Raw genomic sequence first — 23,678 nt, 5'->3', positions numbered from 1 at the left:
TGTGTGTGTGTGTGTGTGTGTGTGTGTGTGTGTGTGTGTGTGTGTGTGTGTGTGTGTGTGTGTGTGTGTTGGGGGGGGTGAAGTGGTCTGATTCTCACTCCACTCACCCGCCCCACCCCGCCGCTGCCCCGCCCCGCTGCTGCCCCCTCCCCGCCCCTCCCCGCCCCGCTCCTCTCCTCCCCACCACTGCCCCACCACTGCGCCCCACCACTGCCCCGCCAGGCCGGCTGCGCTGCCTGGGCCCCAGTCTGACACTGCGGCGGCGCTACGGCGGCGGCTACCGCGTGTCCGTGGGCCTCAAGCAGCTGCAGGGCCAGCAGGGGCAGCAGGGACCGCCCACATCGCCCACACCGTCACAGCAGCTTGATGGCGCATACGAGGAGGTACCTTCGCCGCTTCCACTTGCTGGCGGTGGTGGTGGTGGTGCTGCTGGTAGGGGTGACAGCCACGGCGACGCCGCTTCTGGCACTGGCGTCGCAGCTGCTGGCGGCGGCCGGAGTGAGGGCAGTGGCAACGCGGCGAGTGGCGCCCCCGAGGCAGCAGCATCAGCCTTCGGACCCGCAGGCGCCCACACCAACACCAGCTCCAGCGACGGCGGCAGTAGCACCAGCAGCCGCAGCTCCAGCCGCAGTAGCAGCCGCGGTGGCAGTAGCAGCACCGGCGGCAGTAGCAGCACCGGCGCTGCGGAGTCGGTGGAGGCGGCGGTGCAGGGGCTGCAGCAGCTGGTGGCGGGCTGCTTGGGTCTGGAGCTGCCGCCGGCAGTAGCAGCAGGCGTGGCTGCAGCGGCGGGGGCTGTAGCAGCTTCAGCCAAAGGACATGGGGGCGCGTACCTGCAGATGGAGAGGGGGCGCAGCCACCTACACTTCCAGGTGGGTGGGGCCGGGGTTAGTTGAAAGGGTGCGCGCGGCCTTTGGACGACGGTGCCGTGGGCGTGCCAGCGTGCCATACCGTACATGTGCCGTACGCCTTGTGCGGCTGTGCTTGCCGTGTGACGGCGCCTACGTGGGCCCCTCTCCTGCCCGCTGCTGCCTGGGCGCAGGTGCCCAAGGGCTGCGAGAGCCGCCTGCCACACCTGTTCAGGGCGCTGGAGGTGGGTGGGTGCTGATTCAGACGCGCTGAGCAGATTCATTCTGCGAGCATGTCAACATGAAATTGTTGAAGTGAGCAGCTAGCTAGACTTTGTCTACCGTCTCCAATCTAATGACACGACGTGCTTCATGCCCAACATCTCGGCTTGCTCCTGCGGATGCTGCGGATGCTGCCGATGCTGCAGGCGGACGCGGCGGCGCTGGGTGTGGTGGACCTGCAGGTGAAGCTGTCCACCCTGGAGGATGTGTACCTGGAGGTCATCCGCCAGTCCAATGCCGCGAACTGAGGGGACAGCGTGCTCGACGAGGGCGGGGGGGGGGGGTGCGGGAGGTGTTGCGCCGCGTGCCGACGAGCACACGCATCCGATTGCACTTAGTCCAAGTTCCTCAGGCCCCGCTTTTGAGTATAATATATTTGCAATTAGTTAGCGGCGGCCGTGTTGTCACTTTCAACCGTGTGGAAGCTGTGTCTTCGACGCGAGCAACGAGTTTGTTATTTTGCATAGCAAGTGAGCCTCTATTTACTATGAACTAACTATTTTGAGGACTTCTAAGTATCAATCACGAAAATTTGTTTGGAGAAGGCCCTGTCAACCTGGACTGTGGCAATTCAAGTGCAAACAACAAGAAAAGGCGCACGGTGGACCCTACGTGAACGTCACAGTTATATCTATAAATTGTAACAGGACTCGAGGTTTGTGCGGTTTGCTCCGAGGAGGGCACACCCCGAGCTGCCCGGCTGGGCGCGGTCGGGCCGCTTGGGCCATTTCCATACAGCTCATTTGGAAATGCCACTTAGCTATCTGTGAGCGTGGGTCCACGCAGTGGACATATGGCATTCGCGGAGCGGCATCCCTCGCCGCGGAGCCACAGCATGCACCGGTGCGGCTTGTGCAGCTGGGAAGAGCTATGGGAGCGGGAGGCGTGGCGGTGCAGCCACTGGAAGAAGACTGTGGCGTGGCAGAAAAGGACGGGGGTGCGAATCCGAAGGGGCGGGTTGTCGAAAGGTTTTGAGTGCAGGGGTTCGTTTGCACGCCAGCAAGCGCAGCCGTGCCTGCGTGCGCCTTTGGGTTTGCCTCTGGCGCTCATACCGCGCCCAACCCGCTTGGGACACGCGAACCACACGCAAGGCCAACCCACGTCCTCGGCCAAACCACGTGCCTGCGCCTCATCTGCGCCTCACCTCCGCCTCGCAATCTGCACACCGCAGGAGTCCCACGCTGGAGCACGGCGGCGGCGGCGGCGGCGGCGGCGGCGAGCCGGGCTCCCCCGCCCCGCGGCTGCAGGTGCACCGGGACTGGCTGCATGAGCGGCCGCCGGAGACGTCGGTGTTCGTTGCGGACGAGGATGTGAGAGCCATGCGGGGCTGGGGGTGCATGGGTGGGGTTGTAGATGCCAGCCCAAACGAAACCAAACCCAATGCAATAGAGCGAGGAGGAGAGCGTGGCCTATGCTTGACAACGGAGTGGCACGCGACAACTGGGGGCGGTCATGTGGGGGTGGGAGTTTGGGTGCAGGTGGGGTGGGAGTTGGGAGTTGGGAGTTGGGGTTGCAGATTGAGGGTGGGGGTGGCTCAAGGGCAGCAGCTGAGGACGGGTTAGGTGTTTGACCTGGGCGGGGATGAGGAGGTAGGACAGGGCTGGTGGCGGGTGGCAGCGCTCGGGCGTCGCCCGGAGGGCTGGCAGGCGGCGGCACGGACTGGCGGCACGTGCGCCCACAAGGGCGGTGCATGAGCGGCGCGGGAGCTCGTACGGTACCTCTGATTGGGGTCTGTACGAGTCCCCGTGCAGGGGGGGCATCGGGGTCCATGCCGTACACCCGCGCAGCCGTCTCCAACCTTGCACCACCACCACCACTGCACTCACCACCCACGGAACCCCCCCCTACACACACACACACACACACACACACACACACACACACACACACACACACACACACACGCCCCCCACAGGTCCGCAACGCGGCGGAGGGCGCCTTCAGTGTGCTGGCGCAGTTCGGAGTGCTGGCGGCCGCGTCACCCCAGGTGCGGGGCACTGCAGCCACCTCCCCTTCCCCGCACCTCGCCCGCGTGCCCCCTCGTCCCCACCGTCAGCCCCCTTGCATGGAACTATGAAAAGCGAAACCCTGCCCGCCACCGCCACGCTCCCGCCCGCCACCCCCTCATTCCCTCGAGCCTCCAAACCCCCCGCCCCTGCGACCCGGCCTCCGACCCGGCTACGCCTTCACGTCTTAACTAAACATGATTGTACCCTCCCCCCCTTCACTTCTTAAGTAATCATGAATGTAACCCCTGCTCCCCCCCGCCCCCTCCCCTCCCCCGCAGTCGCCTCTGGCCAAGTGGCGGCGCAGCGCCATCCGCATCGCCGCCGGCAGCGCGGCGCGGCGGCTGCGCGAGGCGGCCCGGCTCAAGGCGCTGCAGCGCACGCCCTACCCGCTGGTGCTGGCGCGAATAAAGCTGCTGCTGGACCGAATGGCGGTGAGGGGGCGAATGGCGGGGCGGGGGTGGGGGAGTGAGGGAGGAGGGGGTTACATTTGTGAAGGGAAGCGGGGGTGGGCGAGAGGTCTCAGGAACCGCGTCGGGTTCAGAAACTTGTTTCGGCCTCTTTCCTGCTGCGTGCCCCCAACCACCCGACCCACCCCCCAACCCCCCTTGCTCCGTGCATATCCGCCTCGACGTCAGCAAATTTTTAATTCACTCCGCTCTTCACATAAACCCGTCTATGGAATGGCTACCCCCATTCCCTCCCCCACCAGGCCTTCAAGGAGCAGGTGGCCCTCATGAGCAGCAGCGGCGGCGGCGGCGGCCCCCACAGCGGCCTGGGCGGCGCCGGCGCCAAGTCCCGCCGCCGCGGGGCCCCGCCCTGGGGCGGGGACGGCGGCGGCGGCGGCGTTGGTGGTGTGGGAGGAGGTGGAGGTGGTGGTGGCGTTGCGGGCAGCCCCACGGGTCCGGACGGGACGGTGCGGACGGCGAGTGACCTGTTGACGAGCACCATCAAGAGCTGGGACCTCAGCAAGTGTGTGCGTGTGTGTGTGCGTGTTTGGGTGGGGGGGGGGCTGGTAGTCCCACTGCGGCTGGCTCCGTGTGCACTTGTACCAACAACTGTACACACACATGTCCCCTAACTGCCAACCACCACATCCCTCACACACACACACACACACACACACACACGTTTTCCTTGTAACGTTTTCCTTGTGCTCTTTAACACACACACACACACACACACACACACACACACACACAACACGCCACCGCCGCAGGGTGGGCGGGCACCTCATCTCCGGGCCCATGGAGGTGCTGTCGCGCAAGGCCTCCAAGCTCACGCGCGAGAACACCAGCATCACACACCATAGCGTCGTCACACTGCCGGCGGGCGCCGCCGACGGCGACGGATCCGGTCGCAACACCGCCAGCCCCACAGCAATGGCGGCAGGCGGCGGCGGCGCCGGAGTTGGCGTGGCGTCGTTTCGCATGGCCGCGAATGCGGTGTCGGCAGGGGCGGGGCCGGGGAATGGCGGGGAGGAGGGGTACGGCGGCGAGGGCGAGTACGACGATGGGGGCGGCATGGAGCAGCAGGTGCGTGCCGTGCCGTGCCGTACGGCGGTGGGGGGGAGGTTGGGGGGGGGGGGTTGGGGGGGTGCTGCATCGGGTCGTGTGGGGCTGTGGGCTACGGGGTGTGCACGCGTGTGTGTGTGTGTGTGTGCTTCTGTTGCGTCTGCTGCAAGCGATAGGAATGGCGGCTCCGCATCTAGTGCTGATACAGAGCTGATCACCGAGCCGCCCCTGCTCCTTATACTCCCCCCCCCCCTTTCCAAACATCCTTGCAACCCCCCCCCTCCGTTCTTCACATGAACTGCTACACACAAATACGCCGTCGTGTTGCTGCATCGCATACACATGCTTTGCTTTCCTTGTGCCCTTCAACACACACACCCCCCACCCACACAACCCTCCCCCCCCCACCCACACACACCCACACCCCCCCCCACACACACACACGCAGGCCCTGGAGCTGGACGAGCCGGGCGGCGGCGCCAAGATGTCTCTGGACAAACTGCTGGAGGAGCTGTCGGCCACACTGTCCTACGTGTCGGAGTTCCTGCGGCGGGTCCCAGAAGAAACGCGCATGGAGGCGTGCTTCGCGGCCAAGATGGAGAACTACAAAAAGGACCAGACCGTGTACCGCATAGGCGACCCGCCGGAGAGGTTCCACCTGATCCTGACGGGTGCGTTGGGGGGATTACATTCATGATTGTGTACGAAGTGAAGGCGTAGTAGCAGTAGTATAGTAATAGCAGGAACAGTAGTATAGCAGGCGCGGGGGAAGAATGTGGGGGTTCAGTGGGGCTTGGGGCGGGGATGGGGGACGCAATTGCTCACCACGTGTTCGGCGTTCCCTCGCTTTTGATGTTATCTTTCGCCAAACCTGTCTCGCCTTGCCACCACCACGCCGCTGCGCGCACTGATTCCCGCACCCCCGGGCCGCTGTCTGCCGCCGCCTGCAGGGGTGGTGGAGGTGTGGACGCACCCGCCCGGCAACCGGCGGGAGAAGACGCTGATCGCCACGCTGAAGAAGGGGCAGAGCTTTGGCGAGATGGCCATTCTCAACGACGAGCCGCGAGCCGAGGTGCGAGCGAGGGGGGCCAGGCGGAGCGAGGGGGAAGGGGAGGAGGGGGGGCGAGGTGGGGGCGAGTAGGAGGTGGAGTCACATGTCTGCGGTAATGTCCAGCCAACGTGGCGCTCGGACAGTCGGACGCAGCCCTTTCCAAGTGGTGGGCGCTGCTACAAGCGTACGTGTGCATGCAATGCGGCCCTGCCCCCACAATCAAAACTTGCCTCTCCCCACGTCCTCGATACCACCCACCTCAGTGCCCCCCCACCCACCCACCCACCCCCCCACACAAACACTTCCCTTCCTCCCTTCAACGCACATGCTCTCTCCCCCCCCTCTCACCCTCAGGTGGCCACGCCCACCTCCAACTGCACCTTCCTCACCTTCCAGCGCTCCGACCTGCTCGCCATCTTCGGCGCCTACTTCCGCGAGCGCCTGCTGGCCGCCGAGCAGTTCTTCCACAGCCAGGTGGCGGTGTTCCAGGCGCTGCCCAAGAGCCACACGCTCAGCGTGAGTTGGGCCGGCGGTTGGGCGGTTGGGCGGGCGGTTTGACGGTTGGTTGGGCAGTTGGTGTGCGGTAGTTGGTGTGCGGTAGTTGAAGGGTCGAGGGGGTGGACAGTCGCCGGTGACTGGACTTTGCTGCACACAGCACACAGCGCACAGCACACCCCATCCTCCAAACCCCCACCGATACCCGCCCCCAACACAGACACGCATACACACACACGCTCACACATACACTTTCTCTCTTACCTCCCCCCCCCCCACAGGCCATCAGCCACATGATGCTGACCACCCACCCCGCCGGCAAGGACTGGGAGCCGCTCAACGACCAACAGGTCTACTTCATCAAGAGCGGTGAGAGAGGGAGAGAGGGAGAGGGAGAAAGACGCGGCCGACTTTGACTGCGACTGCGGCTGCAACAGCACTTAGGGCAGCGGCAGCACCTGTCAGCAGCGACCGCGGCGGCGCGTCCGCGCCGCGACCGTAGCTTGGGCAATTGCCGTCTGGCTGCTTGTGCAGGTCCAGGAGCGGTGGAAACGAAAGCCCCATGCGCCCTAATCCTGGGTGGGCTTTCTGATGATGACGGGACATTCTCGTTGGGCCCGTGCTCTTAACCCCCTGATGTCTACTTAGCTACAACTCTCTGTACCATGTTTGCACTCCCCCCCCCTCGCAGGCACCGCGGATCTGGAGGCCCTGGACCGGCGGTTCGCGGGGGGTCCCGCCACAGCCGCCATCGGCGCGGCGGGCGCGGCGCAGATCGGCGCCACCCGCGGCGCCAACGCGGCGGCGGTGTCGGCGGCGGCGGGCGGCGCGGCGGCGCTGGACATACCTGACGCGGACGGCAATGAGGTGCGGCGGCGGCGGGCATCGTATGGAGAGGGGAGGGGAGGACAGGCCACGCATGCCTTTTATCCTTCTTGATCTTGGAGCCGCCCGTCCGGTGCTGACCCTGCACCCCCCCCTCTGCTACCCCACCCAGTCTGCACACCCCACGCCCCGTTGCACGAACGCCCTCTCCTATACAGCAATGCCCGGACCTCCCGCCCCGAAATCACAACACATCTGCCCCCCTTCCTCTTCACTGCGTTCTCCGACTGAATGGCTACCCCCTCCCCCACCCACCCGCCAACCCCCCCCCCCACACACACACACACACACACGCTCTCTCAGGTGCTGTCGGCCATCAGTGTGGTGGACGGGCGGGCGGTGGGCACCCTGGGTCAGGAGGACGAGCTGAGGCGCGCGCGGAGGGCGCTCATACCCAAGAAGGTGCGTGGGGTGTGGGTGTGTGGGTGCGGGTGTGGGTGTGGGTGTGGGGGGTGGTGGTGGTGCGGGTGACGGGGTGTGGAAGGATTATGACTACTCCGGGGGCGGCGGCGGTAGCATGCGGTCTGGAGGTCAGAAAACGGCGCAGGCCTACCAGGATTTGGAGGATTTGCGTGCAACTGCAGCTGGAGAAACAGGGGTTGGGCGCCGAGCTGTGTCTGTGGCCTCCCTTTCAATGTGACACACCCACTTGGCACCAACTGGCGGCGACACACGCCCCTGCCCTGTGTCATCGTATCGCACCTCCCTGCCTACCCCCTCCCCTCCCCTGCCTACCCCCCTCCCCACCACCACTCCACCCTCAACGCCCGCAGACGGTGGCTAGCCTCACAGCTGGGTCGCACTTTGGCGGCGGCGCGCGCATCCTAGGCGAGGGCGAGCTACAGGGCTGCATCAAGGTGGGTGACTGGGCGGCGGGGGACGGCGGGGAACCACGCCTGGAAACGGGGACCCTCCTGACGCGCCTCTCCCAACCTGAAACCCCGCACGCCCCTCCCCCCCCGCTTTATACCGTGTTTGTCCGATACAAGTGCGTTGCCGCAACTCCGAACCAACGTTGTCTTGTCGTGCGTCTCCATGTCTCTAATGAGAAAGGAAAGATGAGGGCAACCCCGCTCCCCCTTCCCCATGCCTGGCCACAACTCGCCTCTGTTTACTTCATCATGAATGTAACTCCCCCTCCCATCTACTTCGCTACACTTCTCTGTACCAATCCTTGCAACTCCCCCTCTCCCCCCTCTCCCCTTTCCCCTCCTCTCCCCTCCTCCTACTCCCCCCTCCCCCCCCAGGTGACTGCCGCCAGCGAGATGCAGGTGTACCACATGCACGTGGACGCCTTCCTCAAGGCAGCCTCGCCGGAGCTGGTGCGGGCGCTGCGGGACGACACAGCCTTCAAGCTCACCTACTACTTCGGGAGGCAGGGCACCATCGGCCAGGTGCGGGAGGGGGGGCGGGGCGGGGTGTGTGTGGAGGTGGGGAGGCGGGGAGGTGGGGAGGCGGGAGGGGGTGGGTGGGGTGGGCAAGGGTGGCGGAAGGGCGGGGGTGATACGTGGTGAGGGAAGAGCTGTGGCACGCCAGGAGACGCCACGTCCACGCCACGTTTCCAGCGCTTGGGGAGCAGGGGAGTCATGAGCATGCTCAACGCGTCAACTTGCCCACACCGCTACACACAGTGACATGACCTCAACCTACCACATCTCTTTCATTCGCTGCCACCACCACTGCCGCCGCGTGTCCTTCCCTGACACTCACGCCGCCGCCTACCGCCACTTCTGCTTGGCTCCGCCTCCCTTTGGCTGGTTTGGGGTCTTGATTTCTTAGGGATTGGCATGAACTGCTCTCCCCACTCCCCCCACCCTCACTCCCCCCACCACTGCCACCACCACTGCCGCCACCACCACCACTCCCCTCACTTCTGCCCCCCACCACCGCCACCACCCCCCCACCTACCGCTGCCCCTCATCCCACAGGACACTGTGGTGGGCCACGCCGACGCCTCCCTGGCGGCTCGGCCGGGCGGGCTGCAGGAGGAGGAGTCGCTGGCGTCGCCCTCGCGCGGCGCCAACAGCGCCGGCCGCAACAAGAAGAAGGGTGAGAGGGAGGCGGGCGGCTGGGGGCCGGGCGTATGCGTGTGTGTGTGTGTGTGTGTGTGTGTGTGTGTGTGTGTGTGTATGTGTGTGTATGTGTGTGTGTATGTGTGTGTGTGTGTTAAAAAACGAAACGAAAGCCCGCCCAATGACGCGACGGAGTTACTTACCGATACCTACCATTTTACCGAGCGTCGCGTGACTGTCGTGACCCAGGTAGTCATACTTACCCGCGATAAGCCTGGAACCCCACGGGCGACCATTCGGCCTGACCCCGCGATGCACCTGTATGCGTCCATGCTCCGCACCCTGGGCGCGCTAAACAACGTTTACCCAGCACGCCTAATTCCCAGATTCCCGTCCGCTGGTCGTAGTCGAGCTCACCTATATGCAAAAGCGGAAGCATGGGCATAGGGCGGCAGCGAGGAAGTGTCACGAGCAGGCGAATGGCAAAGGCGACAAGAGAGGCGGCGTGCAGCAGACAAGCTAGGTATCACGCGTCCCAAATCCCGCCCACTAAGTACAATAACACAATGGGAAGAGGGCGAGTTAGCGGTGGCACTGCGACTAAACGGGGTCAAGGCTGCATGGGGGACGTGGCGGGCGGCGGTTGCAGCGTTTCCAGACGTGTCAGACACAGGCTGGTGTGTGTGCGTGTGTGCGTGTGTGCGTGTGTGCGTGTGTGCGCCGTGGGCTGGCGGGAGCTGGCCTGTGTGTGTGTGTGTGTGTGTGTGTGTGTGTGTGTGTGTGTGTGAGAGTGAAGAAAGAAACGAAAGCCCGCCTATGTGTGCGTGTGCGTGTGTATGTACTTTGGGTAGGCACGGGCGCAAGGACGGTCTTGGTCAAACTTGCCCCGTCCTCACCAACACATTGCACTCCACCACCACTCCACTACCTCCCCGCCACCACCACCCCTGCACTGCCCACCGGCGGCCCTCGTTTCCCCCTAGGCGGCGGCAAGGGCGGCAAGGGCGGCGGCGGCGGCGGCAGCAACGAGCTGGACCGCGCTGTGGCGTACATGCGCGAGGTGGAGGGGCTGCTGCACCCAGACAATAAGCCAGTGGACCTATACAAGAACGTGAGGGGGGCGGCGGCGGCTTGGGCGGGGGCGGGGGCAAGAGGAAAGGAGCTGGGGGTAGGAGCTGGGGAGGAGCTGGGGGGATGCTCAGGAGATGTTGGCCCAGGCCCCAACACGGCAACAGGGCTAAACGATTGACGATCACGCCCACACCTCCACCTCCACGCCTCCTCCATCCACCTCCACTCCTCCATTCCCCTCCACTCCTCCATTCCCCTCCACTCCTCCATCCCCCTCCACTCCTCCATCCCCCTCCACTCCTCATCCCCCTCCACTCCTCCATCTCCCTCATCCCCTCCACCACACCCTCCACTCCTCCATCTCCACCAGGGCACCCCTGTGGAGCGCTACTACCGCTCGCCGCTGCTGTCCGGCACCGCGCGCGGCAACGCCCTGCCGCACATCATCGCCGCCGTGTACAGCGAGGGACTGGGGCCGCTGGCGGACAAGGTGGGGCGGCGGGCGCAGCGCAGCGGAGGAGCGGGTGGTAGATACCAGACCAAACTAGATCGAACCCAATGCAGAAGAGCGAGGGGGAGAGCGTGGGCAGGCAGACAGGGAGCAAGGCGGCGGCTTCGAGGATGCCCACGGAACACTATCTGAAGCCAGCCCAGGGAGCGTGAAAGCAAACCAGCGGGCGGAATGGGGCGCGCCGCCGCATGCAAACCGTGCCAAAGGGCGCGGCTGCGGCCAGCCAAAAGACACACACACACACACACACACACACACACACACACACACACACACAGTCACTGTGGGACAGTGGGCGCGTCGGTGGTGGTAGTTGCCCTCACGCACCTGCCCTCTCCCCCTCACGCTTGCATACACAAAAACAAACACACACACACACATATACACACACATACACGGCGTGCGTTCGTTTCGTTCTGTGACACACACACTCACAAACACACGCACTCCGTTTCACACGTCCACCCGCCCCCATCCAGGTGGAGGCGCTGGCTTCCAAGGCCGCGCGCCGCATGGACTCGGGCGGGGGCGCGGGCGACGCCTCCGCCGTGAAGCGCATGCTCAGCATCGTGGCGCCCTCCGGGGCAGGCACGCCGCTGGGCGGCTCCGCAGGCCCCAGCCCCACAGGACATGGCCACGGCCACGGCCACTACCAGCACAACCTCCACCACCTGCTCAGCCCCAGTGCTCTCGGACCCGGCGCAGCCAGCCGCGGCGGCTCGCCAGCAGGCGGCGGCGGCGGCGGCGCGGGCGGCTCGCCGCCGCAACAACCCCGACCCAACAACCACGGCACAACCTTTGGCGCCCCGGTGGTGCCGGGGGGTTCCGGGGTGGTCGGGTCAGTGCCCAACAGCCCCATCGGGCGTGCCGGCCCCACACGGCTAGGGGGCGGGCACGCGGCCGGTGGCGGCGCCAGCGCCGCCGCCGCCATCTCGGCCGCGGCCGGGTCTGCAGGCGCTGCCGGGGCGCCGGTGCCGGAGCCCTGGGCGGGCGCCGGGGCGGGAGCGGGGGCGGCGAGGACATCACTGGTGCCGGGGCCGTCGCCGACGGCACGGCCGCAGACCAGTCCCGCTGTGGGCAGCTACGGCGCAGGTGGTGCTGGGGCAGGCGGCGGGTACGCGGCGGGTGGCGGGGATGCGGCGGCGGCGGCGGCGGCGCGGCGGCGCGGCGCGCTGACGGCGGCTGGCTTCATCTGGCAGCGCATGCGCGACCTCGGCGGCCGTGCGCCGCCGGCGGTGCGGCAGTGCCTGACGTACGATGAAATTGGTGGGTGCGGGCGCAGTGCCGTGTCCACACGAGGCTGCAGAGTGTGTGTTAAAGAGCACAAGGAAAACGTTGCGCAAAGACAGTGTATGCGATGCAGCAAAGCGACGTGTGTGTGTGTGTGTGTGTGTGTGTGTGTGTGTGTGCGTGTGTGTGGTTGCGTCCCTTTCCCAGTCCCCGTGCGCCGCCGCGTCACCGCGCGCGTGTAGTTGTGTACGGCGCGCACCCTGCACGTGCCGCTCACCGCTCATCGCTCACCCGCCTGATCCTGCGGCCTCTCGCTCTCGCCTCTCACTCCTGCCTCACACTCCTGCCTCTCATTCCTGCCTCTCACTGCTCTTTCTTCCTCCTGTTCTTGCCCCCGCCCACGCACCGTAGCTCACATCAAGGCGGAGCAGCAGAGGGCCCTGGCCGCCGGCAGCTCGCCCGGCCACCCCGCCCGCTCCGCCGCAGCCAGCGGCATGGCCACACCCGTGCCTGCGCGCTACAGCCTGGCGGGCGGCAGCAACTCCGGACCCGTGGGGCACGGCGGCGGCGGCGGCGGCGGATACTACTGATGAGGCTGCTGCTACAACCTACAGGGGGGGCTTGCTTGAGAGGTAGGGGCGGGGCTTGTGAGGTTGATTGGGATGTTGGATGTGATGTTGATGCTGCACTGGTGTACTCTTAGGTGTGTTTGGCACAGTCTGGAAGACTTCCGTGCGTCGGCTGTGCTGGCCAAGCTGTGGTGGCTGAGCAGGGCTTGCATAAACGACGGGTGGGCACGCACTGATGAGCACGTGAATGAAGCATACGGTACACGCGATGATGTGAGTGTATGACTGAGTGCTCTATGCATTGCTATGCATGGTACTGGATTGCGGCATGGGCACGAGGTGTCGCCGCTCGGCAGCTCGGCAGCTGTTTCGTGGTCCACTTGACATGCTGGCTACTGCATCAGACAGCGTGTGCCCGCACCCCTGGTCGCCTCCGCCCTCGTGCGCGGGGCGATGCGTTTAGCATCTACGCGCAGACACAAGGCATCATCATGCATTGCTCGCCATCTGCGCGACCTCGAGCAGCAGCAAGCCAGCAGCAGGCGAGGAGCGGGCCAGCGCCGGCAGCAACACCAGCAGCAGCAGCAGCAACACCACCACCACCACCACCACCAGCGCAGCAGATGGCGATTCGGCCCTCTCGCTGGAACGGCTAGCCAACGCGCTCGACACGGTCCTACAAGCGGCCCTGTCGCTGGGCGGGCCCTGCAAAGTGCATAGACCTGGAGGCGAGGGATGCAGTAGACGGATGCAGGTGCTCGGGCCCACAGCGCTGTTCTTGAGCACGCGGCCCGCAGCGTTGCTGTGCCTGGCAGGGGAGGGGGCGATGCCCTAGTGCCTGGGCCGTGCGCTGACGAGTGACGGTGTCGGCAATGGCGGCACAGAAGAAGCATGTGCTGCAGCCGTAGCAGCGAGCACGCAGCGCAATGCCGCAGCAGGCGCCGGCGCAGCAGGCGAGGCGGGGCGGGAGCAGGGGCAGCGGCAGTGTCCGAGTCTGAGGAGGCGGTCGTGCGGGCGTTCATGCTGGAGGAGACACAAGGCGGCAGGGCGGGCCTGGTACCGGCGTTCTTGCGGCTGTGTGTGTCTATCACCTCTGTGCGCCAGAAGTACACGATCTTAATGGCCGGCCTACGCCGGCACCTTCGACCGGCACCTAAGCCGATGCGGCTGGCCGATGCAGTGCCAGCCAGCACGCCTGTGGTGCCACTGCAGGCCGGTGCCGCCTGCAGCCGCAGCCGCCACGTCGCCGCCCCATGCCCGTCATGGCTGCCGTGTCGCAATAGCACAGGAGCAGGAGCATGCGCCTTACGAAGGCAGAACAATGAGGTTGACATTCACATCTTGCAAACGGTCATTCCGGCCCAGGCCTCCCTTCATTACAACTTAGCCCATGAGCCCAGCTACCCGAGCTCTAGTGGTTGGGACAAGGTATGGGACAAGATATGGGCAGGCGGCGTTGTCCTGCTGTCCCGTGGAGAACAAAACAGAGGAAGGGTGGGGGGCCGGGGGGGGGGGGGCGAGGCCGTCGCCGAGCTGGCACCTCCCGCCAAAGTTCGCAACTGTGCATTTCTGCATACATCAACGATATGCATGGATATTTGTTACTCTCGTCATCTACGTGAAAGCTTTCGTCTTTGCGATCGGTCGAGTTGGCTTTACATTTTCATGCTCGCGTGCTTTCAGACAGCCTTATCTGTGCTACCTGTTAATTGCGATGTAAGTTATAGCTACGCGCATTTTCGCACCTGACAATGAAGTTCAGTTATCGTTCATACGCTGCACTCGCTCTCGCGCCCTGGGACCAAGATCACGTATAGAGGAAGCTATGATCATTCGGCTATGTCGATGCGTTGGGCCGAAATCGTGCTGTACGCGATGACGCACTTTCCAGAGGACCCGTAGATAGCTGGGCTAATGAATCAAGCTAACTCGTTCTACTCCGCTTGGTTGCGTTAGGGCACCTCGGCGCCCTGAACCTCCTTGTCGGTAGTAGTTCCTGGCCGGCCTTCGTGGCCGCGCCAATCCCCTGTGGCGCCTCCATGGCGTCCCTGGCGTTGCTTAGGTCAGCTGTAGTGCGTCAGTACTGCTCTGGCTGCGGCGCGCCACTCAGTCGGCGACATCATCGTCGCCGTCCTGCCGAGCGGACCCCGCTCTGGCAATCTTTGCCGAACATCATGACTTCACACCGTGGAGCCTTCGCGACCTAGCGTGGGTGGCGCGCCTGCTCGCCGTTCGACCTCGTCCTCATGGCTTCGCGATGCTTCTGGCGGGGCGCTCGCTGCTGCCGGGCTCGCAGTGGCGTGTCGCTGAGCGGCTCTTTCGGTAACGGCGGGCCGATTGGAGCTGCTGGCGACTCTTGCTGTGGGCTGCTGCCGCGGCCTGACGTGGCGCCGGGCTCGCTGCGCGTGAACAGGGGCACGCTGCGGCGGGAGCCAGGACCGGCGTCTTCCGGGCGGCGGCGGCTGGAGCTGTGGGCGCATCTACACACCTCGTGGTGTGGCCAGTGGAGAGACCTGCTTGGCGAATGCAGTCTGGCGAAGGCAGTCCAGCGAAGGCTGGCTGGCGCAGGCCGACTAAGCGAAGGCTGGCTGGCGCTGTCTGCTGTGCTAGGGTGTTGCGCGGCTGTGTGGAGTTGGTTGGGCGGTGGGCGTGCCTGCACCGCCTGCGCTAGGGTGCGGGCGCTGTGGCTTGTGCTGTCTGGTGGGTCGGACCGGCTGATCCTTGTGGTTCAGCGAACTTGCACGGCCCTAGGCCGTCGACAGGATGCAGCTTCGGGCTGCACCCAACAGTGTGAGGGCCCTGCCCTGTTGGTGCTGGTGTTTTGGGGTAGGAGTTGCACTTTGCAAAGTGGCAGTCAGTCTGACGCCGACCCGCGGCTTAGGTGAGCAGCGCTAGCGTTTGCGGTGAGCCTTGCTCGGGGTTCCTCCCCTCCTTTAGTGAGGCGAGGAGCATGGGGGTCATTCGAGGTTCTCTCCTCGAGTGTGCGTACGTGTCTCGTGCGTTTATGAAGCCCTGGCTTGCCCGCGGCTGTCATCCCACATGTAACCTCTATTCGCTAATGAATCAATTCTCCGCGCTGCTGGCCCGTGTACCGGCGGCGTGGAGGGTGGCGGCGTCGGCCACATTGCATGCGCCTGGCGGCGCGGCCTCCGCGCCTCCTGCCCCCCAGGTATGGCTGCTGCTTGCGCAGAGCCTGGGGTGGCGGCATGGCGCGGCTGACGTGCCCTTGCTGACCCTTACGGTGAAGCAGGCCACCCAGCTTCAACTTGCGCCTGCGTACGACGCACTCCGCGTGCGTCACTTGGCCTTCATCCAAGAGGCCTACAGCGGCGCCGCGCCGCCAGCGGAAGCGATTCATGCGCTGCGGGCGGCCCTGGCGCGGCTGTGGGCTTTGGTGTGGGAGCCGCGACACAAGGAACCGCTCTGGCGTCTGGCAGTCAATGGGTTCACGGGCTTTGGGATGCTTGCGGCGTGGGCCGCAGATGGACGCGTGGAGGAATGCCCGTGTGGGACTCAGATGACTGCTGGGGCTAGGGTTCATCACTTCTGGGACTGTGTGGTGGCGGAGGCTCTGCGTGATGTGATGCGGGAGCATGCGAATGTGGACATCACACGGAACCAGTTGTGGTTAGTACAGGCGCCACCAGGGCTATCGCAGGCGGTGTGGGACATCGTGTGCTTGGCTGCTGTGGCGGCCCTGGAATACGGCCGACAGCGCCTTTACGCTTGCCGTGATGCTGCAGACCGGACTGCGGAGGTTGCTGTTGTGCGAAGGATCGGTGTGGAGGTGATTGCGGACTTCTGGTCACGGCTAGCTGCGTTTGTGAGTCTGCGTCGGCCTCCGCGCCGCTGGGACCTTGTCCCGAACCAGCACCCATTCCTAGCGTCAGATGATGTTGGAGGGGTTATCTTGGTAGGGCCAACAGCGGACTCGCCACCGGCCTCACCCTAGCTTGTCAGCTTAGGGACTCGCAAGAGGTAGTCTTATGACGCCGACCCACGGCTTAGGTGAGCAGCGCTAGCGTTTGCGGTGAGCCGGGCCTGGGGTTCCTCCCCTCTCCGGAGGCGAGGAGCATGGGGGTCATTCGGGGATCTCTCCTCGGGTGAGCGTGCGTGTCTCGTACGTTTTTGGGGCCCTGGCTAGTCCACGGCTGTCGTCCCACATGTAACCTCTATCAGCTAATGAAGGCCGGCCTACCACATTGTAACCACACGTTATGACGCAAGCGATGAAACCCGGTCATTCGTGTCCCAACCTGTTCCAACCTGTTCCATATCTGTCATTCCATGCCACTGAACTCCCGAGGTATTGCATACAGTATGAATCGGCTCTCGCACACACCGTCGTCGCACACGGCTCCTGCCAGTACCTACAGGCTAGAGCCCATCCCTCTGAATGGAACTGGAAAGCTCTTACCCCCCTGCCGCCCATGCAAACAGCCACACAGCATGTGGAGCTCCTTGTACGCACACTGGTATTATCTCAGCCCTCAGCTTTCTGACCTTCAGGTGTCTCCAAGTCTCTACCTGTTCCCTACGCCGCCGCGACCTCTTCAGCAACAGGCGCGGCCGCCTCTTCCGCATCTCCACCCCCACCCTCCGCGGCGCCTGCATTCCCTGCAGCTGCCCCCGACGTAGAACCCTTCCTTGACCCCGCCACAGAGCCCCCTGACGCCGCCACCCCGGCTGTAGCAGCTGCTGCAGCAGCAGCTGTGCTCGTGTTGCTGGCGGACCGACTCACAGGCGGCCGCACACCCGACGTTTCACTGCTCAGCACCTGCATGCCGCCACCGCCGCCACTCCCGCCTGCTACAGCCGCCACCGCCCCGCCGCCACCGCCGCCGCCGCCACCCTGCATGCTACTGCTGCTAGCCCGCCGAATGCTGCCGCTCACTGCCAGCCCTAGGATGCCCGGCCCGCCGCCCGTGTGCGGCGGCTGGCGCATGCCTGTCGCGCTGCCGCCGCCGCCGCCGCCGCCATGGCTGCTACTGCCGCCGCCGCCGCCATTGGCAGAGCCGCCACTGACGCTCGGCAGTAGCTGCCGGCTGGTGAGCACCGCAGTGCTGTTGATGGCACGCACCTGTTCCCCAGGGCCGGTGGCGGTGCCGTGCGACGACGTGTGTGAGCCGGCACGCCCCTCCTGCAGCATTTCCAATCCCCCGGCGCCGTACATTCCGCCGCCGCCGCCAGCACTCGGCGGCCGCGCCAGCCCCGGCGCCACCGCGCTCGGCGACGGCGGCGACAGGTTCGGAAGGTGCGGGCTGGCGGCCCCGCCCGCCGCTCCTGCACCCGCTGCGCCGCCGGTGTTGCCGTGCCAGGTGGGGGCGTCGGCTGTGAAGCCGCGGGGCGCGCGCGGCTTCATGTTGAAGCTGGGGTAGAGCGTGGGAATGGTGCTGCCCGGCGAGTGGCTGATGCTGCGGCCCGTGGGGCTGCGCGGTGGGCTGCCCGGCGACCGGTCCCGCCCCGACGTGCCGCGCCGCTGCGACTTCCCCAGCCCGCCCGCCGCGTACGTGCGCTGGAATCCCGCAGGCGAGCGCTGCCTCCCGCCGGGGCTGCCGTCGCGCCCCACCGTCCCGCCGCGGCCCCAATACTCCGCCTCCTCCTCCTCATCCATCCAGCCGCTCCCGCCGCCGCCACCGGCGGCGTCCAGGCGTGTGGCGGCGGCGCGGCCGAGGGCCGCACCCAGCTTGGCCTCCAGCGCCGCCTGCCGTGCTGCGGCGCGCTGCGCCTGCTGTGTGGCCAGGGCGCGGTCTGCCTCCAGCTGCTGCAGCAGCGCCACGACCTGCTGCTCCAGCTGCGACACACGCGCCTGCGCGGCGCGCGCCTCCTCCTGCTGCTGCCGCATGGCCGCCGCCATGTCTGGGCTGCTGCCGGCGTCCTGAAAGGGCGGGGGAAGGACGAACCGGCAGGGCAGGTGAGGTTGGAGACAGGGCTTGTCAGCCGGCCACAACGCCCCGCAGCCCACACACTCCCCAGCCTCCGCACGTGGCGGTCCTTCACACCCGTACTCCATTCGGCCGCCCCGCATTTCACCCCTTCCGACCCCGCCAAGCCCCCCACTAGCAACCCACCCGCAGCGCGACGGCCAGGTGTGCGTTGTCCAGCTCCGCCGCCGCCGCCTTGCGCTCCGCCGCCTCCAGCCGCGACTCGGCACTGCGCACCGCGTACTGCAGGCTGCGCACCTGCTCGCGAAGCAGCTGCGGGGAGCAAGAGGGCGGCAGAGCGGAGACAGAGGGATGAGAGCCGGAATCGCACAGCAGCCAGCAGCACCCAACACGACCTCGCGGCCCCTCCTCCCCGCCGGCTCCTGTCCCCCTCCCTCGCATGGGCCCCCCACCTGGTTGTCTTCAAACAGCGTGCGTAGCTTGTGCGGCAGCTCGCGGACCTCCGTGGTGCGGAAGTCGATAGTGTGGAAGGGCGCCTGCTCGCGCGCCTTCTCGTCGCGCAGCTCTTTCCGCAGCTCCGTCCGCTCCACGTTGAGCACGCCTAGGTCAAAGGTCTGGGAGTCGATCTTGTTCTCCAAGCCCACCAGCACGCCCTGTGCGGCGGGTTCCATGCATGATTAGTTAAGACGAGATGATGTTGACAGGGGGAGGGGGCCGGGGGAAGGGGAGAGGGACCTGGGGGTGAACAGCACGCCACGGGAGTGGGCCGCTGGCAGGTAGGCTTGTGCGCGTGTGTGTTGCAGGGAAGCGACATGCGTGTTTGTGTGACATAATGGCGTGATAAAATGGCTACTTGACAGCACTCCGTCCCGTGCCCGCCCTCGACTGAAGGTCTGCAGGATTGGCCGTTTGAAGACAGCCGGGGCCATGGCACCATGGCATCCGGCGTGCACACCCGTGCACACCCGTGCGGCCTCATCCGTCCACACCCGTGCGGCCTCACCTGCACCTCTTTTAACAGCACCATGGTCCGAGCGCGGGCGGCGTTGCCGCGGATGCCGTTGTCACGGCTACACACCATCAGTTGCAGCCTGTGTGCGCGTGACCAGACGGTGGCGCCAGGGGGGTTATCGGCAAACGAATGGGCTGCTACTTGGGGCAGGATACTTGGCTGTACGGATGCGGCATCTCTGGCAGTCGCCACTTGTCCTAGTCACTGTCCCCTTTTGGGCACAGGCATGCGCGGAACTACTGGCCCTGCTGGGTTTCGTGCCAGCCATCTCCCCGCTGCTCCGTCGCAGGCCCAGTCGACTCACTCCTGGATGATTTGGTACGCTCGGCTGCGCTTGATGTCCTGACCAATTTGCATGAAGTAGCGTGGAAGGTCGGAAGACTCGCGCGAGGACGTTGCCCGCCGCTCGCGCGAAGCACCGCGCGAGCCGGGGATGGAAGTCGACCGCCCATCCGTCCCGGCGCTGTGCAGCGACCGATTAAGGTCATCGCTAACTAGGGCCATCGGTGCTGTCGGCGCAGCTATGCGAACACCGAGGCCATCCAATGCGCGACTGCAAGAAACACCGAATGCGCCCCTCGCTTGTGGCACTGCAATTCACTACGAGGCTGATATAGTTTACAATGCCGGCAATCCCTTCGTCGTGCTGAGCAACGCAACTTTTGCCAAAATTGTTTGAATGCTCTGTGCGCATGTAAAAGCTATGTAAGCAAAATCGACTAACAACCAAAGATATTATAATAACGATTGAGAAGCAGGGGCCCAGTTCGAAGTCGTCACAGCCATGGGTCCTCGCGCACAGTCATGAACCCGAGCCTTTGCCAGGGTACCAGACAACTGATAACGCTGACTCGTGTCTAGATTGGAGTTTGCTTAGGGCTGGTAGAAGATGCCCACGACCAAAACACACACGGCATCGTGTCGGCCATCGTGTCGTGCCGCTGCAGCGCCCGGGGGCCCCACCTATTCCAGACTGACCCGACATAGGAAGGATAGCTAAACACCCCTGGTGTTCAGATGAGGCCTTCCCCGTACGCGGATGCGAAAGGATGCTCACCGGGGCTCCCAAGTCGAGTCCCCTGTTGTCCCCTGTTGCAGTCCCTTCATTGAAGTTTGTATTTGCAAGGAAAGTTTGTATTTGCAAGGAAGAGTCAGCGCACCTAGCCGGGCGGTGCCACGAGGTGAGACGGGGATCGTTACAGGGTTGTGAGCCGCCACATGTGATGAGCGGTTGTGCCACGAAGCGCCGATCCAGAATCGCGCGACCCTAATCGGCTGATTCACACACTATTAGCTGATTCATATACTGTGACTTTCTTAGACTCACCAGCCCCAGCGCCTGTGTAAGAGTACTGTGCAATACTTTGGCGCGATTGCTTTAAAGCAACATGGCCAAACAGGCAGACACTGCTCTCATCTGCATCGACATGCAAAATGACTTCTTGTTGACCAGCTCGCCGCTTTGCGTGAAGTGCGGGCTGGCCTGCCTCCCACACGTGCAAGAAGCCATAGCTGCGGCTCGCGCCAAGTCGCTACCTATCGTCTGGATCATTCGCGAGCACGACCCTTCAGGTAGCTGGATTCGGGGGATGGGTATGCTTGCACAGCTGGGCCCCAGGGGTGGGATTTACCCACGCGTGGAGCGCCAGGGAGGGCAGGGGCACATGCCTTGCCACGTGATTACACAGGGAGTGCGCACTGCTGTCCGCAACACCTCACTCAACCTTGCCCGCCACACTTTTACAGGTGTTGACATTGAGTACACCCGGGTACACCTGCTGCAGTCGGGAGGGGCAGGCGCCACCGTTGCCGGCAGCAAGGGTGAGCTGCGACGGGACCTGTTGGCTTGCTTCGAAGCTAGAAATGGCGGTGTTCTGCCTGCGACGCAACTTTCTCGTTGTTCACGTCTTACTCAGGCGCTGTGTGACCATTCGCAAAGTGCACGGCCCTTCGCTTCCGCCCATACTTTCCCTGTATGGAATCGGTTGATGGATCGTTGAGGAATGCGTGGATTGTCCTGCCAAGGCGCTCTCTGCCATGACGCACTGCGCACCACGTGTCCATGCCCACCAGGCGCGGAGCTGGTGGAAGGTCTTGAGGTGCAGCCGGGGGAGGCGGTGGTGATCAAGAGGCGCTTCAGCGCCTTCCTGGCCACACACCTGGACCTGGTGCTCAGGTGCGAGGCGGGAGAAAGGAGAAGGGAGAAGGGAGAAGGGAGAAGGGAGAAGGGAGAAGGGAGAAGGGACAAGGGAGAAGGGACAAGGGAGAAGGGAGAAGGGAGAAGGGAACAAGGGACAAGGGAGAAGGGAACAAGGGAGAAGGGAGAAGGGAACAAGGGACAAGGGAGAAGGGAGAAGGGAGAAGGGAGAAGGGACAAGGGAGAAGGGAGAAGGGAGAAGGGAGAAGGGAGAAGGGAGAAGGGAGAAGGGAGCTGGGCACATACGAGCTGGGCAGCTTAGCAGCTGGGCAGCTGGGCAGGGCGTCAGGTACGGGCGTCTTGACCAGGAGCATGTGGGCGGGGGAGCGGAACAGTAGCAGCCTCTGGTCGGCTAGCGTGGCTGGCTGGGGACTGTGGGGAGACAGCCGCACTCACGTTCACCCAACCCATTCCACCCACCCAGCCTCCGGATGCCCCCTTCCCCCCTTCCCCCTGTACCCCCACTTCACACGACACGCCCCGCAACCCGCAACCCGCAACCCGCAGGCGCCTGGGTGTGAAGCGTGTGGTGCTGTGCGGCGTGCAGACGCCCAACTGCATCCGCGCCACGGCGGTTGACGCGCTGGGGCTGGACTACGGCGTGCAGGTGCTCAGCGACGCCACCGCCTCCAAGAGCGAGGCGGTGCAGGTGCGGGTGGGGGAGAGGGAGGAGCAGGAGGAAGGGGGAGGAGCAGGGAGGAGGGGCAGGAGAGGATGGTGGGGAGGGAGAGGCCGGTGGGAGGGAGAGGCCGGCGCGATGGAGGCCCAGGGGCTATTGCGTTGGATTGAGAGCATGCATGGGATGGAGGCTGCGGCGGCGGCGCCGTCTGGAGTGGCAACCGTGTTGGCATCCAACACGTGGTGCTCAGTGTTGCGCCGGGCCACGCCACGTACTTCGTTGGTGCTCCTGATTTACACAGGGTACTTCAGCCAGGACCGTGCCAGTCCTGGCGGCTGGGTTGGGCCAAACGGCCAGGACCGGCCGCCAGACCGGTCCTGGCATGCCAGGAGGGGCCGAAGGCCCCTCCCCATACGTGGTCCTGGCGGGGGCCAGGCCCGTAAGGGCCTGGCGCCCTGGCGCGCCAGGACGGATCGGGGGGGCCAGGGGCCCCATCCTGGCGCCGTAGGTCGTCGGCGCCAGTCGGGTGGATGGGCCGTGCCGGGATGGCACGACCGCACGAGGCGTTGTGAAGCAAATACCAAATACATTCTATATATACTGACATTACAAGTGAGCGTTGAGAACGTATAGAAGCGCAAACATGGCAGACGCTGCTGATATTCTCGACGTTGAAATGCTCGAGGTTCCCCCAAACAAACCCGCGGAGGCCCCGAAAGCACCACCGAAGCCCAGTGGTATTCGGAGTTTCTTCAGTGGCAGCGGTACTCTGAAAGTGAGGCCCTTGCAACGGAGGAGGAGAGCGAACTAGGGGAGAGTGACACGGAGGGGCTGGGGCCCAATGCGGCAGAAGACGACAACGATTTGCCCCTGGCGCGCGCGGCACGTAACCGTTTCCTGGGCATCTAAAGACTAGGTGCACAATGTGAGGCAAACTGGAACGGAAAATTTTTTATTTTAACAAGATTTACGCTGCCCAACTCCGTCCTGGCACGCCAGGATGATTTCATGGGGGCAAACACGGCGCAGTCCTGGCGACTCCCAGGACCCAAAACGCCTAGCTACCGGGCATGCCAGGACATTTCCCCTACCCCCCTGAAGTACCCTGGTGCTCCACAATGTTTGAGCTGGCTCCTGCTTACCCATGCTTTCCTCCCGCAATCCCCTCCCGGCCTCCAGGAGAACAATCTGGAGGACATGCGGTGTATGGGCATCGCAACGCCCACCACCGCTGAGTGGATTGCGGCGTTGGACAAGCTCTGAGAGTGAGGCTGATGGGGCACACATGCGTGGACGCGCCGGCGCAGTGAGCTGCTGATGGAACACGGCATAGACGCATGGACTGGATCACCGGACACTGCGATTTTGTTGTGTGTTGAGTTCAAGTGAATCGCACGGGTGGAAAAGCGTGAGCGGCGTTGTGCTGAGGTGCGTACGGGGGGGGGGGGGGACCTTGTAAATGCCAGCCCAAAGGGGAGACCGGGGGCCAAAGCA

The 23,678-nt window shown here is 64.8% G+C and overlaps 5 protein-coding genes across 5 annotated transcripts in view; 4 read left to right on the top strand and 1 right to left on the bottom strand.

The window, feature by feature from the left end:
• Nucleotides 1-1,447, top strand: part of CHLRE_16g674500v5 (uncharacterized protein) — a 12,736-nt gene extending 11,289 nt beyond the window's left edge. The window contains exons 22-24 of the mRNA XM_043071244.1: nt 223-869; nt 1,040-1,090; nt 1,274-1,447. Of these exons, the coding sequence (XP_042916127.1) occupies nt 223-869; nt 1,040-1,090; nt 1,274-1,375 (800 nt within the window). The 3' untranslated portion in view covers nt 1,376-1,447. The remainder of the gene's footprint in view (nt 1-222; nt 870-1,039; nt 1,091-1,273) is intronic.
• A 54-nt stretch (nt 1,448-1,501) lies between these two features.
• On the top strand, nt 1,502-13,831 carry CHLRE_16g674550v5 (uncharacterized protein). Its single transcript, XM_043071245.1, has 19 exons — nt 1,502-1,970; nt 2,299-2,437; nt 3,043-3,114; nt 3,415-3,567; nt 3,846-4,105; nt 4,353-4,668; nt 5,096-5,318; nt 5,598-5,719; nt 6,053-6,214; nt 6,475-6,562; nt 6,885-7,060; nt 7,382-7,480; nt 7,852-7,935; nt 8,326-8,472; nt 9,007-9,127; nt 10,074-10,201; nt 10,532-10,651; nt 11,152-11,938; nt 12,314-13,831. The coding sequence occupies exons 1-19, from the start codon at nt 1,921-1,923 to the stop codon at nt 12,490-12,492; spliced, it is 3,426 nt and encodes a 1,141-aa protein (XP_042916126.1). The 5' UTR covers nt 1,502-1,920; the 3' UTR covers nt 12,493-13,831.
• Nucleotides 13,832-14,071: 240 nt separating this feature from the next.
• On the top strand, nt 14,072-15,528 carry CHLRE_16g674602v5 (uncharacterized protein). Its single transcript, XM_043071246.1, has one exon. The coding sequence runs from the start codon at nt 14,511-14,513 to the stop codon at nt 14,676-14,678; it is 168 nt and encodes a 55-aa protein (XP_042916125.1). The 5' UTR covers nt 14,072-14,510; the 3' UTR covers nt 14,679-15,528.
• Nucleotides 15,529-16,169: 641 nt separating this feature from the next.
• On the bottom strand, nt 16,170-20,191 carry CHLRE_16g674600v5 (uncharacterized protein). The gene is made up of 5 exons (XM_001695883.2): nt 19,673-20,191; nt 19,360-19,447; nt 18,809-19,009; nt 18,543-18,668; nt 16,170-18,349 (listed from the first exon to the last, which is right to left on the bottom strand). Exons 1-5 carry the CDS (start codon nt 19,870-19,872, stop codon nt 17,006-17,008), a joined length of 1,959 nt encoding a protein of 652 aa, XP_001695935.2. The 5' UTR covers nt 19,873-20,191; the 3' UTR covers nt 16,170-17,005.
• Nucleotides 20,192-20,481: 290 nt separating this feature from the next.
• On the top strand, nt 20,482-23,655 carry CHLRE_16g674650v5 (uncharacterized protein). The gene is made up of 5 exons (XM_001695775.2): nt 20,482-20,940; nt 21,115-21,189; nt 21,442-21,544; nt 22,073-22,214; nt 23,364-23,655. The coding sequence occupies exons 1-5, from the start codon at nt 20,757-20,759 to the stop codon at nt 23,445-23,447; spliced, it is 588 nt and encodes a 195-aa protein (XP_001695827.1). The 5' UTR covers nt 20,482-20,756; the 3' UTR covers nt 23,448-23,655.
• The last annotated feature ends 23 nt before the right edge of the window (nt 23,656-23,678 follow it).

This window comes from Chlamydomonas reinhardtii, chromosome 16 (genome assembly GCF_000002595.2).
Source record: "Chlamydomonas reinhardtii strain CC-503 cw92 mt+ chromosome 16, whole genome shotgun sequence".
NCBI classification, from domain to species: Eukaryota; Viridiplantae; Chlorophyta; class Chlorophyceae; order Chlamydomonadales; family Chlamydomonadaceae; genus Chlamydomonas; species Chlamydomonas reinhardtii.
Note: the sequence above shows the minus strand (reverse complement) of the source record. Positions and strands in the feature narration are given on the sequence as shown.